The 15,309-nt window shown below is 43.6% G+C and overlaps 1 protein-coding gene across 1 annotated transcript in view; it reads right to left on the bottom strand.

Moving 5' to 3' along the window:
* Positions 1–15,309, bottom strand: part of LOC108600374 (AF4/FMR2 family member 4) — a 35,580-nt gene that overhangs the window by 15,615 nt on the left and 4,656 nt on the right. Inside the window, exons 2-3 of the mRNA XM_017987912.1 lie at positions 10,376–10,479; positions 8,126–10,316 (exon numbers count right to left, since the gene is read on the bottom strand). Of these exons, the coding sequence (XP_017843401.1) occupies positions 8,126–10,313 (2,188 nt within the window). The 5' untranslated portion in view covers positions 10,314–10,316; positions 10,376–10,479. The remainder of the gene's footprint in view (positions 1–8,125; positions 10,317–10,375; positions 10,480–15,309) is intronic.

Below are 15,309 nucleotides of genomic sequence, written 5' to 3' on the forward strand. Positions count from 1 at the left end.
AACTTAAAGCCAAATGCTGCCTGCGAGGCCAAAAGCACATGCTTAGAAATTCGTGTATGCGCATAACTATACAATATATATATATATAGTATGTGTGTGTGTGTGTGTGTGAGGCGCGTTAAATTTCAGTGCAAACAAACCTAAGGACATGTCAAGCGCAGCAGGCAAACAAACAATCACAGAAAGTGAAAGAGAGAGCGACAAGCTGAGCGTGAGCGAGCGCAAACGTTTGTAGCTGTTGTCGGGGCATAGACAAAGATTAAATGACGCTCATCATTCATATGCTCCAGTCAGTGGTAGCAGCGAAAGGAATTGCGAGGGAGTTGCCCTTGTGTAATGTAGTTGGCCATAATCCTGGGCAGCAAAACGTTTCGCCTGTTTTTATTTGCAGACAACACAAAATGCTTGAAATGCCGCCACCTACACCACAATGAAAAGTACTAAGCGTGTGTGTGTGGCTATGATTTAGCGCTTTATTATTTGCCAGCAAGAGCACTGAAATATACAAGTGGGCGTAGCAGACAATACAACACGCTGTACAAGCAAAACTAACAGACAAACTCAACTTTCGTTTATAAATTTAACATAAATATTAAAAAATATAACGGACGTCACTTCTTGTTTAAAGTGAACCGCTTTAGCTTAACCGACAAACCCTTTTGACTGCTCTACAGCGTCTCGAGACTCAAACAGTTTGTGTACTGACGACGTGACCGTCGTACAACTGCTTGTGGCATTGTAGCCACTTCATCAATTATTCTTAAGCATAAAATATTTGTCACTTTTACTAAATTTATTGTGACACACACACCTATCAACACCTGGGCAGGCACAGGCGCTGTTACAGGCCCTGGCATATGAATCACGTGCGTAATGGGCAAACGAGTCCTTTGCGCCTTTCGCCTTTGTGTACGTTTTGTTTGCCACTTCCGCTTTGTATTTGTAGTCGACTCGACTTTTTTGTGCCGTTTGGGGGCTCACGCTACGTATGCGTAATATAAAAGTCGCATTGAATTAAAAACGTTGTCAAACGTTGTCGCTGGTGTCAAGTGACGAACGAGCCAGCCGAACGCCCAGCAGAAGCTTTCAGGCACTTCATCAACTTTTGCTCGAGCCTTTGCTTTGAACTGAACTGTGAGCCCACAAATCAGATAAGAGCGCGCATTTATTTATATTTTTGTGACTTGAAGTTGCCGACAGAGTTTGGTGCTTTCTAATTTTCATCAAACATGCGCGACGGCTTGTGGCAACTTGCGCTGTGGCAGGTCAGCGCGCGGCAGTTACAAAAACCCATTTAATCCCACGCTAAATGGGCGCAATGTAAACTGTTGACATTTCAGCCTCGACTCACATGACACTACTATAGAGAGTAGGGAAAGTAAAGTGTTGCTGCTGTTGTTGTTGTTGTTGCTGTTGCAGCAGGTGCTGTTGCTGTTGCCGCTGTAGTGTTGCTGTTGTTGTTAAAGTGAAGTGCACTCGCCTCTAAACAGCAACTGCAATCGTCGTTGTCGCTTGCCGTGTGTTTGTTAAACACCTACACAAATGTTGCCCCCACCCCACTCCGCACTAATCTTGCATCCGGCGCAGCAGCTTGACAAATATTTTTGAGCCCTCGCTCTCTCTCTCTCTCTCTCGTGGCGCAACTAAATGAAATGCCTGCATACATGAGCATTGCATTGGGCGCACGCCGAGGCAATGAGAAGCGCTTCAGCTCCATGACAGTTGGCAGCGCGTTGGGAGCTTAGAAGGCGGCGACAACATGGCCGCAATCACGTGCCAACATGCAGGTAAAATGCAAATAATTTTTTGTCTTCCCATACCCTCCACCCCGCACCCCTTGTTGTTGGCATTCTGTTTTTGTATTTATTTCCACAGTTGCAGCTTGCACTCTTCTAAATACAAGCAACAACAAAAAAAATAAAAAACATTTTTTTTTTTCTAAAAACATGCAACCATGAAATGGAACAAGAGAAAGATAAACAAGCGAGACGCAATCGACTATGAAATACACTTTGTCAATAGAATTAAAGCAATCTACAGCTGTTGCTTTGGTACATTAAATCGCAAATTGAAAACTTTTATAATAAAATCATAAAATTCATTGCCATAAAATTAATTTAAATAATTTGTAAAAAAGTAATAATGGGTGATTTTATATATTTTCAATTATTTAATAACTACAATTAAACTGTTTGCTATTATATGAGTAATTAAAAATAAATGAAAATAATGCAAATGTATCTACGCCCATCGATTTCATGTGCTTGCCTTAGATGAATATTTCTTTAAGCTTTTGTATAAATCACCTCCTAAAAACACAAAGTGTATCAACAAACTGACACAATTAAGCAAAGTAGAGCAATTCACATGCCTTTCATATTAATGCGCAACTTACTGAATTGAATTTGTAGCTATTAAAATTTTGCTAGTTAATACTAAATTGCAGACAAGTTCGAAACTTTGCCACGCCTACAGCCGCTCATAACTCTGTAGCAACTCTGTGCTACAACTGAAGTGTGGCTGCTGCTCAGCCATGCAACCTCAATCCCAAAAAGGTGCCATGGACCCAGGGAGAACTAGTTGCATTTTTATAAACGCAGCGCCAACATTTTTCCGCACTTTTATTTTGTGCCTGCCTGGCTGCCTGGCTGGTTGCATGTCTGGCGCTGTAATATTTACTGATGCCACGCCCCCACGTTACGCAGCCGCAGCTCTCGCTGGAGTGCTGTCAAGTGCACTTGTCGACGTCATGGCTATTTTGCCCGACACAAAAACCCCCAACCAGCCAAGCCAAAAAAAAAAAAGGAAAGGAAATCATGTCAAAACTGATTTTATACAGTTCAGTTTTTTTTTTTTTGGCACCGACCTCAGTGGGGGCTGGGCTGGGGCTGACTGAGCCGATTTACTAAATATTTACGCCAGCAGCTCTTGTCGGGAATTTCAATATTAGTTTGCCAAAGATATATATTGTATATATGTTGGAGCAACAGTGCGCGATGGCGTTGCGGTCGAAGCTGCAGCTCACGTAACGCTTCAAAGTGTAGTTAATTGATTTTTCAGGCACAATGCGTGCGCTGCTGCAATTGCTGTCAAACGTTAAGGTTTTTATGCAACAGCAACAAGCATTTGTGTGTGTGTGTGTGACGCACTGTTTGAGCAAATTGACAGCGTCAGGGCGCCGCTTTGTATGCAATACAAAAATATTTTTGTGCTGCCGCATTTTGAGTTTTTTTTTGCTTTTTTTTGCAGTTGCATAAACTGCCATAAATTGCTTGCTGTTGACAGTTTTTGGGGGCATATACCTTAGGGCAAGCTTATGGGGTATGCAGGGTATGCACATTCAATTTGCAGAGTTTAAATACAAATTAGAGCGCAGCAGTACTCAATTTAAAGTAAAGCTTTATAAAGCATACGCAATGTGCGCCGCCTATTGTTTGTCTCTGCATTTAAAGCTAAAAGCGACTTGCACAAAATCAACACAATTTTTGTTTAGTTTGCTGCTGCTTTTTGACAACAGTACAGGTTCTTGCTGGGGTAGGCAACATGTTGCAAGCTAACATAAAAAAAAAGCAGAGCAGTCGCAGCTGTTGCAACAACGACAGCAAATGTGTTAATGTATGCACATAGCTTAGATTAAGGCAAGCTCAATGCGCCGCAGCAAACTGACAAACTGGCAAACTGATTGAGTGACTGACTGACGTTACGCACTTTTGTATGCTTGTCTAACTGACTGACAGAGAGACGTTTTTTGGCATTAAATGAATTTGTTATTGCTTTGCTGCGTATGCATAAAGTTTAGTTGTCATTTGTGAAGAGAGGCAGAGAATCTGTTGCTATTGCAAATTGCAGCAACAATGCCATAACTATTTGCAATCAAACTTGTGCGAGTTTCTCACACACAGCAGCAGCCAAAGGAGAGTTCACTTCCTGTAACCTCAAACCTCAGCACGTACATTGCCAGCCAATCAAAAGCAAAAAAAAAACCGCAAAAGAAATAAAGCAACAAAAAAACAGAGTAAGAAAATAATATGCATGCATTGCTTGCAGCTCTCCAATGGCAACAGCAGCAGCAACATGCTGTGTATGCCGCATGGCTTTGATTTGTTTCGTTACGTTTCATTACAAGCCAAAGCCCAGGCCCAGGCCCTGGCCCAGTCCCAGACTCAAGTCGTCTTCAGACTTTATCGCATTAGAGACTCTCAGTTCTCAATGCTGGAGAGTGAGTTGCTTATAGTTTGTGGTTTTTGATTTGCTGGCCATTGGCTTTGTCATAAAATTCTCTCGAGTGGCAGCCACAAACACAAACCCCAGTAAAACAAATGCTATTTATAAAGCAATAAGCAGCAACAACAATCGATAAAAAATTTTACTTCCACTACTATTTTAAGGCAATCAGTTAAATTGCAACTGCAACTGTGTGTGTGTGTCCTGCACTTTTACACTTGTGTTACCTTTTTTTGCAACTAAGGCCGAGCCGAACTGCGACTCTGGCCAAACCGCATGCACATGATAGATTTTACTTGTAGCTTGTAGTGCCACTTTGGCTAAGCATCTGCTGCTGCTGCTGCTGCTGCCAGTGACATGCACTGTGAGAAATTGACACTGACAGTCGATATATTTTAATGCCCAGCCAGGCACTCAGTTGAGCTCTCTCGCTCAGTGGCAGTGGCAGTGGCCGTTGCATTTGTCTTGCTTGCTGCTGTCTGCTTACATCTTCTTCATCTGCAATGCTTGTAAACTTTGTGGCTTGCCACACACTCAAAATACAAAGAAATTTAATTTATTTTGCAAACTAAATCGATAGCAGACACAACAACAACAGCAACAAAAGTTGAGTTGAGTTGAAAAGTTGAAGCGGCATTTGAAACTTTAAGTCGCCTTTTCTTTTGCTAGTTGAAAGTCGAATTAAAATGGCGCACCTGCAAATTAGTTTTCTTTATGCCATGTCTCGAGTAGAGTGTGCCACAAAATGGCTGCCACACACCAACACAAACACTGTGTATGTGTGTGTGTGTGTGTGTGCCTCTTTGCCTAATTGCCTGGCGTTTTGCATATGTTTTTTGCATAAATTGCCACGCTTGACTTCTAAAGACCTCAGCACTCTCTACGCCTGTCACTCGCTCTCTCTTTCTCTCGCTCTCTCTGTATTTTTAGCCAAGGTAGTACGACACTTGACTTGAACGTCAAAAAACCTTGTGCTTTGTTTATTTGGCATGCCAAGTGGCACATTATGTCAAAATACAGTCAAGCCTAAGAGCAAGCGTCAGCAAAGTTTGCGCTCGCTTTGTCAAGTGGCTGCTCGCTTTGTATTTAGTTCATTATATGGCGGCTTAACTGTACTTTTTTCTATTGACAATTGTCGAAAAACATTTTGCTGCAGCTGCTGTGATCATTTTTTTTTTGCATTTTTTGAATGTCAAGTTGACTATGATAGTCGCATAAATGTTTTATAAAGCTGCACGACGGATTCAAATAGACAGAGACAGAGACAGAGACAGAGACACGACATGCTACGTTTTTGTAATGCAAAATGCGCATCAGGCATTTGTATGCATTAGCCTGGCAAAACGAACATTTTATGGCATTAAGTTGCAGCTAAAATGGGCGAAAGGGGTGGGGGTGGAAGGGGTGGTGGCTGCTTATTCTGGTTTGGCTTTAACACAAATATGCATGTTGGGCACAGCGGTGGTGCATACTCTTGCATAGAACTGCACTTAAACGCAGAAAATGGCACAAACATAAAAGTGCAACTAGAGTGGGACAACAAGAGAGCAAAAGAGAGAGCTAGATAAGCGTAGAAATTGTGAGCAGCTTGTGCCCAGGGCTCGGCAGCAGCAGCTTAGTTTAGAACGCTTACGGCGCAATTCAAAGTACGTCATGAAAATCAGGAAACAGGATATATTAAGTTTGAGGCATGGCCAGGACACACACACATACGTATGCAAATGTTGTCGCAGCAATTGGACAACTAGCCCCAGCAGCAATGGCAACAACAGCAACAATAAAATAGCCACAGCAGCAGCTACAACATTGAGTCGTAAAAACTGCCCCTTGGCCTGCGTTGCCTGCAACAACAGCAGCAGCAATTTTTATTGCAGCATATAAAACAGGAGCAGCGGCAGCAGCAGCAAGTTTGTCATGTCCTTGTTGTTGTCCTCGCTTGATTTTTTTTTCAATTGCCAAGCACATTTTCTATTAGTGTAAATATGCAAAGTACATGAAGACATGAGGCTCCACTTCCGTTATGAGCAATGTGCATAAAAAGAAAAGCAAAGCGAACGCGTTTACTTTGTGTGTGCCACGCCCTTTTTGGCCTTTTAAATTGTATTTTATAGTTCGCTCTCTCAGCTTAACAATAATAAATTTTAAATTTGCAAACCGAAAATTTCAATAGCAACGGGGCACAAAGGAATTTCTGCAGCTATTTTTGCAATTTTCTTTTGATTTGGTGCCATACAGAATATAAAAATTAATAAATATGAGAAATGCTTGAATTACATGAACGGGGGCAGATCAGTTAGTTTTTCCCTTTAAAAATATGCAAATTAAACTTTTATTATTGCCAAAGAATTTTGCGTCATAAATCAGACTTTTGATTGAGTATTGAAATTTAAGCCTAGCTTGACTTTAAATAAACGAGCCTGCCCCAAATTTGCGGCCCATTGCTTTGCTTATCAAAGACAAATATGAAATATTAATAAAAGCAAAAGAAAGTGCGCAGTGTAGGCGAAAAATTTACATTTTTGCCGGCTGCCAGCAGTTTAATGCCTTTCACTCTAAAATTTGTTGGTCTGGCAAATGCAACACGTGCCACATAAATCATGCGCCAAGGCGCTGCGCCTGACAAACGTTGGTGTTGGTGTTGTTGTTGTTGTTGTTGCTGGTGTAGGTGGCTAAAGGCTTCGTGTGAGCACGCAAACCGTAGGCGACCCATTTCACAAAATCAAATCAAAAATTGTTTGAAAAGTTCCAAGTGCTTAACTCTTGGCCGCTGCCGCTGCTGCCTGAGCTGGCGACAAACAATGCAACAAATTGCAGCAGCGAGTGCCAAGGAGCAACTTTGTAATTGTCTAGCATAGACACGTGGGCACACACCACGACCACGATCACGACCGAAAGCACCTTTGTGTGTGTGTGTGTGTGTGTTGCAGTAATAGGCAGCCCATAATCATAGTCATTGCCATTGTGTGGCGAGTTGACTCAGACGCGCGCGCGCCTCCTACGCTTTGTCTAGCGGCATAGCTGAAATAGCAAGAGAGCATTTGATATGCCAGACAAAACACACACGCATGCATAGCTAAAGACCTGGCCACACTGTGCAACAAAATGTGGCAGTAGTCGACACTAAAACTGTGCACTTGTAGTTCAGTGTAATGGCGCGACAAAGACTGTGTGTGAGGCAAAAGTTCTTCTTGGCAATGTTTGCCATTGGCGCAGTCAAAATTTAATTGAATGAAAACTTTTTGTGTCGACTGTTAATTTGCTTTGAATGAAGTCGAACATGTGCACAGACAGACAGACAGTTGTGTGTGAGTGGGTGGCAAATGTCAGCGCGTGTGTCAAAAGGCAATGACTGCGCATTAGCCTGGGCTCAGAGCTTGATTATAGTGTTAACCCACTGAACTTGCGTCAGGTGCAGGCGCCCAAAAATTCGTTCACTCTCAATTGTTCAAAGCGCTCGCTAGCCACTGACAATGTTTAAATAGACACAACGCTATGTAAGCATGCATAAGTGGCGTATACGTAATGCACAGCATGCTGATGAGCAATTAGCAAACAATTGCAACGTTTCTAGACGTGACATGACAAAGAGCGCAAAAGTAACTAAAAAAAAAAATGTGCCATTATTTTTATATTTTTAAATACTTGTACTTTTCTTTTTATAATTAAAATTTATATAAATACTTTGGCGTTGGGCAAACCTAATTATATAGTTAGAATGCCCAGACTCTGAAAACTGCACACATTGCATTCTTTTCATAGAATTTTTGCGCTCATAATTAAAAGCTAACAAAAGGCAAAAGTTGCATAGCATGCGCATATATAGACAGATATATGTATATATCTATGCACGTTTGGGTATAAAAACTGGCATTTGCTTGTCTAGTGTTGGTTTTGTACTTACCCGACGCTAAAGCGCTGACAACATTTGCAGTCACATGCGGTTGGGTTGCTCCTGTTTGGGTTGTTGTTGCTGTTGACCCAGCATGACTCGAGCTCAGCGGCGACAATAATAATTTGGCGCTAGCAGCATCAGCAGCTATGGAGTTTGCCGAAATTGCTGCAACTTGACTAACATCAGTTGCCGAATTGCTGCTGCTGCTGCTGCCGTTGCTATTGTCAAATATTTGATGCACAGTCGGCAGCACATCTTCATAATGCGTGGACAGTGTTGTCGTTGTCGTTGTCGTTGTCTCTGCCGCTGGAACGGAAGCTGTAAAGTTATGCTCATCATCAACGTCAGTTGCAAGCGCTAACAATGTTGGCAGTTGCTGTTGTTCTTGTTGCTGCTGCTGTGCCAACTCCTGCTGTGCGGCTGCATTGCGCTTGCGTTCGTAGTACTCATAGTTGGCAGTTACTGCTGCTGTTGTTGTCTCTTCAGTTACAGCAGCAACATCATCGCTGTCATCAGTTGTCGCCGTCGCAGCAGCAGCAATGGCTATAATTTTATCCTCCACCATAAATTGCACTTTTTTGCGTGCACTCCCCAGCCCCGACGTGGGCGTGCTGACAGCTGATGCCGTTGGCGTTGGTATATAGAACTGTGAATTGCCCGAAGGCGTTAGCGGTGTGGCTGCTGTTGCTGTGGTTGCTGCATTATCAGCAATTGGTAAATTTGCAGCGGGCAACTCCAGCGTTGTTGGACGCTTCAGTATGGATTTGATGCTCGGTGTTGTGGGCGTTACAGTGAGCATTGTATAGTCAGCAACAACAGTTGCTGCACCATCGACAGCAGCAACAGTTGCAGTTGCAGGCGTTAGATTTAGCGGCTCAATGCATTTCTTGCTGCGTGGCATAGGCTTAGCTGTTGCCGTTGCTGGCGTGGGTGTTGCTGTCTCCACTGCAATAACAATGCGCTCATAGTTATCGCTGCTGTCAGTAAGTTCGCTATGTTGCTGCTCCTCGCGTCCAAGGCTAATGCGCTGGCCTGCAATTGCAGCCACTTTGTTGTTGTTGTAAAATGCGCTTGCATCCTCAAGCGGCTCGTCCTCCGCCAGCTGCGCATCGGCCACATCAAAGTCATCATCATCGTTGGTAGCTTTGGCTTTGGCTTTAGCCTTGGCTGTCGTCTGCTTAGCGCTTTCGACTGAGATCAGCTCGTAAGGATTCACATTGCAGCGCAGTATGGAGCGACGTGAGTTGCTGCCGCTGCTGCTGCTAACCAAACCGCTGCACTGCAGCAGCGACTCGTTGTCCTCCATCAGCCAACAGTCGGCGGGCTCGGGCGTGGGCGTTGCTGCTTTGCTGCTTGGCTGCTTCACTGCAGGCGCTGGCGCTGGCGCACGCGTGCGACTGCGTCCGCGTTGCATGTTGCTGGCTGTGTTAGCTGCTGGACGTGACTTGGCATCCTTAGCGCCGGCTGTTGTGCTCGATTCGGCGCTGGGCTCGGGCGATAGCAAACGCGTGCGTCGCATCAGGTCGTAGGGATCCTTTTGTGGATCCAAAATCGTCGGACGTGACTTTTTGCTGGCGCTTACTACACGCATCGTGGCTGCCATGGGTCGCTGCCTCAGCGACGTGGCGGCACTGGCAGCTGCTGGCGCTGGCAGACGCAACGTGCCGCCCGCGCCAATTGTGGCCAGCGGCAGGCGCGAGCCTTTGCACTTCTTGCACACGCTCGCCTTCTTCACATCACGTTTGGTGCCGTTCAAATACTCCACGCACGAACAGATCACAATTGCCAGCGCGGTGGCCTGGCCCTGATGCTCGCCCCCGTTCTCTGCAGCGAAAATGGCCGCTGCATGCGGATGGCCATAGCCGTAGGAGTGGCGCGCGGGTATGCCACGCACAGTGCCATAGATCCAGGGCTCTGCGTACTTCATGGAGCGCGACAACGCGCTGGGCAAGAACTCATAGCCAGGCGGTGGTGCAGCTGGCGGCGGCGGCAGCTGATACGCTAAATGTTGCAAGTGATGATGATGATGCTGCTGCAGCAAGTGCTGCTGATGCTGCTGCTGGTGATGTTGCTGCTGCTGCTGCAGCTGTTGCAGCTGCATCGCCTGCATGCCGGCAACTGTGGCTATAGTTGCGTGTTTGCTGTCGCTGCTAAGCTTGAGCCGCTGACTCCAGCTCTTCTTTGATTTGTCATACATGTGCTGCAAACAAGAAGAAAATTTTAGCAAACTGCTCAACTTTAGTTGAAAACAAAGCTTACCTCAGTGTTGTTGTTGTAGTTGTTGCTGCTGCTGTTGTTGCCGCTGTGCTCATAATCCCCAATTTAAATTAATGGCTTTGATGTAGTTTGTGTGCCCAGCCAGGCTGTAATAAAAATAAAACTAGATATAGCATAATAGAAAATTTATTAAAGCGCCGTCCAGCGGGAAATCCGTTTAGCAAAAGTTTATTATTGAAAAAGTTTAAAATGCGATTATGTGTGCCTAGCTCTAGTAGTAAATGAAGTGCTGCTCGTGCTGCTTGCCTTGCCGCTTGCCTAAATTTGACTGTTGCACAAACACAATGCGCGGCCGCTTTGTGTTGACTAATAGCCGAGATTAGCCGAAAAGAGGTTTGGGCCAGCCAAACAGTTGCCTTTTAAAATGCAAACAAAAGAGAAACAGAATAGAGATGAGCCAAAAATTTAATATCGAAGTGCAGACGCAGACGCTTCGATTGGGTATATCAAAAATTTGTTTATAGCATATATATATATAGCTTAAATATTTATTTCATTCAACAATTGAGCGAAATTATTCAGCAGCGCGTTTATGTTTTGGGAAACTTGCTTAGGCGCCAAATTAATCGCCAGCTGTGCCTATTACTATTTTTAGCCTGCTGCTCACTTGGAATGGATGAAGGCAACACAATCAACGTTTAAATCCAATTTGTAGACAAATCCTACGTAATTTTTTATAATTTTCACCCGCTGCCCACCCACACAAAAGAAAGCTGTGGCACGCTTACACAAAATCAAATAAAACAGAATATGAGAGCGCACTCAGCTTGCCGCCTGCCACTTTTGCTTTGAGGCGACGACTGTCGTGAAAGTTCTCTGTACCTCGAGCTCAGCTGCTGCTGCTGGGAGATAGATGAATAGAGGGCTAAAAAAGGGGGCAAGGGTGCAACTGCTGAGTGGCATTACTGCTGCTGCTGCTGCTGCTGCTGACCAGCTCACCAAGCAAGTTCAACTTTGTTTTCATTTTGGGCGAGTAAATTTTTGTTGTCATCGTGCGCACTTTTTACAATCAAGCGAAGGCAAGCTTAAGTTACTGTTGTTGCTGCTGCTGCTGCTGTTGCTGCATTACTTGCAACAAGCAAGTTCATCTTGAGCGCTGAGCTTGCCGCTTGCATCCTGCGGGCCGTTTGCGGATATTAATCAAAATGCGCTGCAATACAATCGCCTGACCGTGTCTACAACAACAACAACAACAACAACTTTTAGTTTGTCGTGGGGGTCTTGGCTCTAAGCTTAGTTTACCGTTAGCACTATTGTTGTTGCTGTTGCTGCTGCTGCTGTTGTTCTAGTTATTGTCACTGTGTTGTGCCTTGGCTTGGCTCAAATGCTGGCCAAAACACGTCGCTGCATGTCGAGCGAGCCAACGCGCGCGCAGCGTTGAAAAATGTTGATAAATGTTGACAATTTTTCCGGCAACCACTCGTGATAAATCTAATTTTTCTCTTGTTCGCCTGCCATTGCGTTTGCTGCTGCTGCTGCTGCTGCTGCTGCTGCTGCTAGTTGGCACCCAAAGGCATTGTTGCTGCTGTTGTTGTGACTGTTGCTCTTGCAGTTTTGATTACATGTTGCTAGCTGCTTGTTGCCAAGTTTTTCTTATATCTATCTGGCGCTGGCGCTGTGTCTGTCTGTCTGTCTGTGTAGGTGTGAAGTAAAATTAAAAACGTGTCATTTTTTGCTCTATCGCTGTGTGCGCACATTTTTAGCAGGCACTGTGTCACAACAAAGGTTGCCCGCGAGCCAAATGTCAAACAAAAGCGTTGCAATGGCGCTGAGTGAAATTTGAGCTATGCTATCAAAATTAAGTATACGCACGCCACAGCTTTAGCTCAAGCTTAGCGCATTAATTGCTATAAACATAAATAAATTAGCTGCTATGCAATTAGCATAGCAAATAAATTTAGAGTTAAGCCGCTTTTTGTCCGTGCAGCTCTCTAAGTCAGTTTGGCTTTTACAGTTGAGCGCGCGCATCATAATTTTTCACGCTCTATTGGCGCCGAGGAAATGGCTTAAGATTTTCGCACGTTTCTTTTTCATTCTTTATATTCTGCTGCACTTACGCCAAATGCAATTTGTCATTATAAATCAGTTTAGGCAAAGGCAGCAGCAGCAACAGTGCAAACTTTTTCGACTTTGCGCGGCGCACAAAAGTTGCAAAAGCGCTAAAAACTTTTTTTCCTCTTGCCATTGTCTAGCCTGCGCTTGAACTATCGAGTCTGATATATAAAAAAGTAGTTAACGCTAAGCTGCACCGCACTGAGCCGCATTTGGTGGCTTAATACCGAGCGCCGAGCTAATTAAGTGACTGCAGGTTAAAGTTGCAGCTAACTAATCATTTGTCAATTCAAAATGTAATTAGAACAAATACGCTATATACGCTTGATCTTGTTCATAAGCAGCTTACGCAAGCAATTAGCAGCGCTAAGCGCTGTATCAAGTATACGCGACGTAGTTGCAATTGACAATTTTCATTTTCTAAATTATGCACTAGCAAAAATTGTTTAAGCTGCAGACCAAGCAGCTATAGAAGTTGCCACATGTCAGTGGCAGCAACAGCACACACAGATGTGGCAGATGAAGATGAAGTGGCTGGCAGTGCTGACAGGCAGTCTATTGACTATTGCATTTAATTTATTGAAAATACAAATGAGTTTGCTTATTTTCCAACCAAGTTGACCAAATGTTTGTCAACAGTTTATAACATAATTTATGTTTAGGCCCTAAGCGACGCTGGATTTATAGCGCCAACAACTTGCAACTTAAAGCTGTGGCAGGGAGTTGCACTAATTGAATTTGCTGCTTTTGTATAATGTTAACAAGTTTTGCTTGCAACTGCTGCCTCATAGGCAAAAGTTTGTCAAGTAATTCCACAGACAGACAGACAGACAGACAGACACATGGGCAAATATTAAAGCGACTGTGACAAATGCAAACGGCAGCAACATCAGCTAGGCCATTAAATTTGTGCAATTAACCAGCAGCCAGCCAAGCTCAGCGCGCCTTGACTCACCAAACTGACTGACAGTGGGTGTTTGGCTGTGTTAGTTTGCAACTTTTGCTAAACTAATTAAAATGCATATTCTGTGCTGCACATAAATGCAAAAACTTTCGTTACGTAAAGGCAACAGCAGCAGCAACAACAATGCGCTGCGCTGGGCTGGGCACAACTGCAAATAAAGTATAAACAAATAAATGATAGTCTTAGCCCCAGCAGCAGCAGCTACACCACACGTTGAGCCACAGTGGCAGACACGTTGATGACAGTTTTGCTGAGCTCTACACAGAGCGGCGCTGCTGAGCAATTTGTATAACATGCTGAGGCGAGGACACAGGGCCTGGGCAACGAGCCTGCCCCTGCGCCCTGCGCATTTGTTAAAGCAACAAACTTTTTGTAAACTCATTAGAGCAGTCGGCCAAGCAGGCCAAAACCAGGCAACCGGGCCAGTCTAGCAGCAACTAAGCAACCAGCCAACAGTGCGGCCAGCGGTTCACAAGTTTTTGTGTAAGAAAACAGGCAGCGGCGGCAGCGGCGGCGTCCTGGCAAACAAAGCCAGCTTAAAAAACGGGGCCAAGATAAACAGCACAACTTGTTCTTATGCAACGGGGCAACGGCTCGGCTCGGGCCGGGCGCCTTTCAAGCGACTAAACATGCCCAACGGTGCAGTTGGAAATTTATTTATTGCATTAACTTGAGACCAAGCAGCCCACCAGACTGCTGAGGCAGCGCTTACTACTACTCATAATAAACATAATGAAAATGATGTTCATAATGAAGCGCACTAATCGACTGCGTTGCTAAAACAAGACGCAGCTGTCTCTCTGCTGAAAATAAAGACTCAAGGCTCAAGATTTATTGCAATTTATCTTTTGTGTGTGGTTGCTAACATATTTTCAATTTTAAATGCAGTTGCAGGAAGCTTGAACGATTAAGCAAATGCTTAAATTATATGTAAAATTAACATATGTGTAACGTTTGTTTGTATGCGTTTGACATTGGGCAAAGAAATTGATTGAGTGGAAAATTTCTACTGTGTGCATCAATTTTCATAGCATACTTTTGAGAGTTTTGCAAATTGCATAATTGCAAGCATATGTAATGAACAAATTGACAAAGTGTGCGTGTGTGTGTGTGTGACTGTTAAATGGCCATGCACACACTAAAGCATTTTTTAATGTATTGTTTGCACATTTTTACAACACTTTTTGGCAAATGTTTGAGTACGCTAACGAAATATTTATAAATTAAAATTTAATTATTTATTTATAGCATTTTAATTAGTATGTTGCTGCTCTAGTCGTATGCACGTTAGTTAATTTGCTAGAGTATTTAGTGTGTCAACAAATTCATAAAAAATTGTGCTGGCTGCACATTTTATTTATAGTTGCCACATTTATTAATAATTTCACAGTCGCTGCTGCTGCTGCTGCTGCTGGCGCAATTTATTAATATTATTTAAGTGAAAACAATGATGTTGGCGTTAAGTTAAGCGTAAAGCACTTTGTTCAAAATTATGTGCAATTAAATGCATTGTATAAAAAAGTGCCACGCCCACACACCCAAAACCGCATACTCACACATGCAACATTTAACACACACACAGCTGTCAATGCGCATATTGTGATGTCTACATATCGAAAAGTTGTCAAACAATCAACTGACAGGTCAGCAGCAAAGTCGAACTCAAAAAAACGAGAAAATCAATGCAAAAGTTCGCGCATAAATTGTGCATAAATTAGTAGAGCTCAGAGAGGGTGAGGTGGGGGCATGCAACATAGCTTGGCAGCTTAGCGACTTTCATGTGACATGTGTCAAAATGTTAGAGAACTCAATTAGTGCAACACGCTGTTCAATTTTCTATTACAGTTTGTTTATTTGTTTAAATTTAATGCAGTACCCGCTACTTAAAAGCTATATATAT

The sequence above is a fragment of the Drosophila busckii genome, chromosome 3L (genome assembly GCF_011750605.1).
Source record: "Drosophila busckii strain San Diego stock center, stock number 13000-0081.31 chromosome 3L, ASM1175060v1, whole genome shotgun sequence".
In the NCBI taxonomy this organism is placed as follows: domain Eukaryota; kingdom Metazoa; phylum Arthropoda; class Insecta; order Diptera; family Drosophilidae; genus Drosophila; species Drosophila busckii.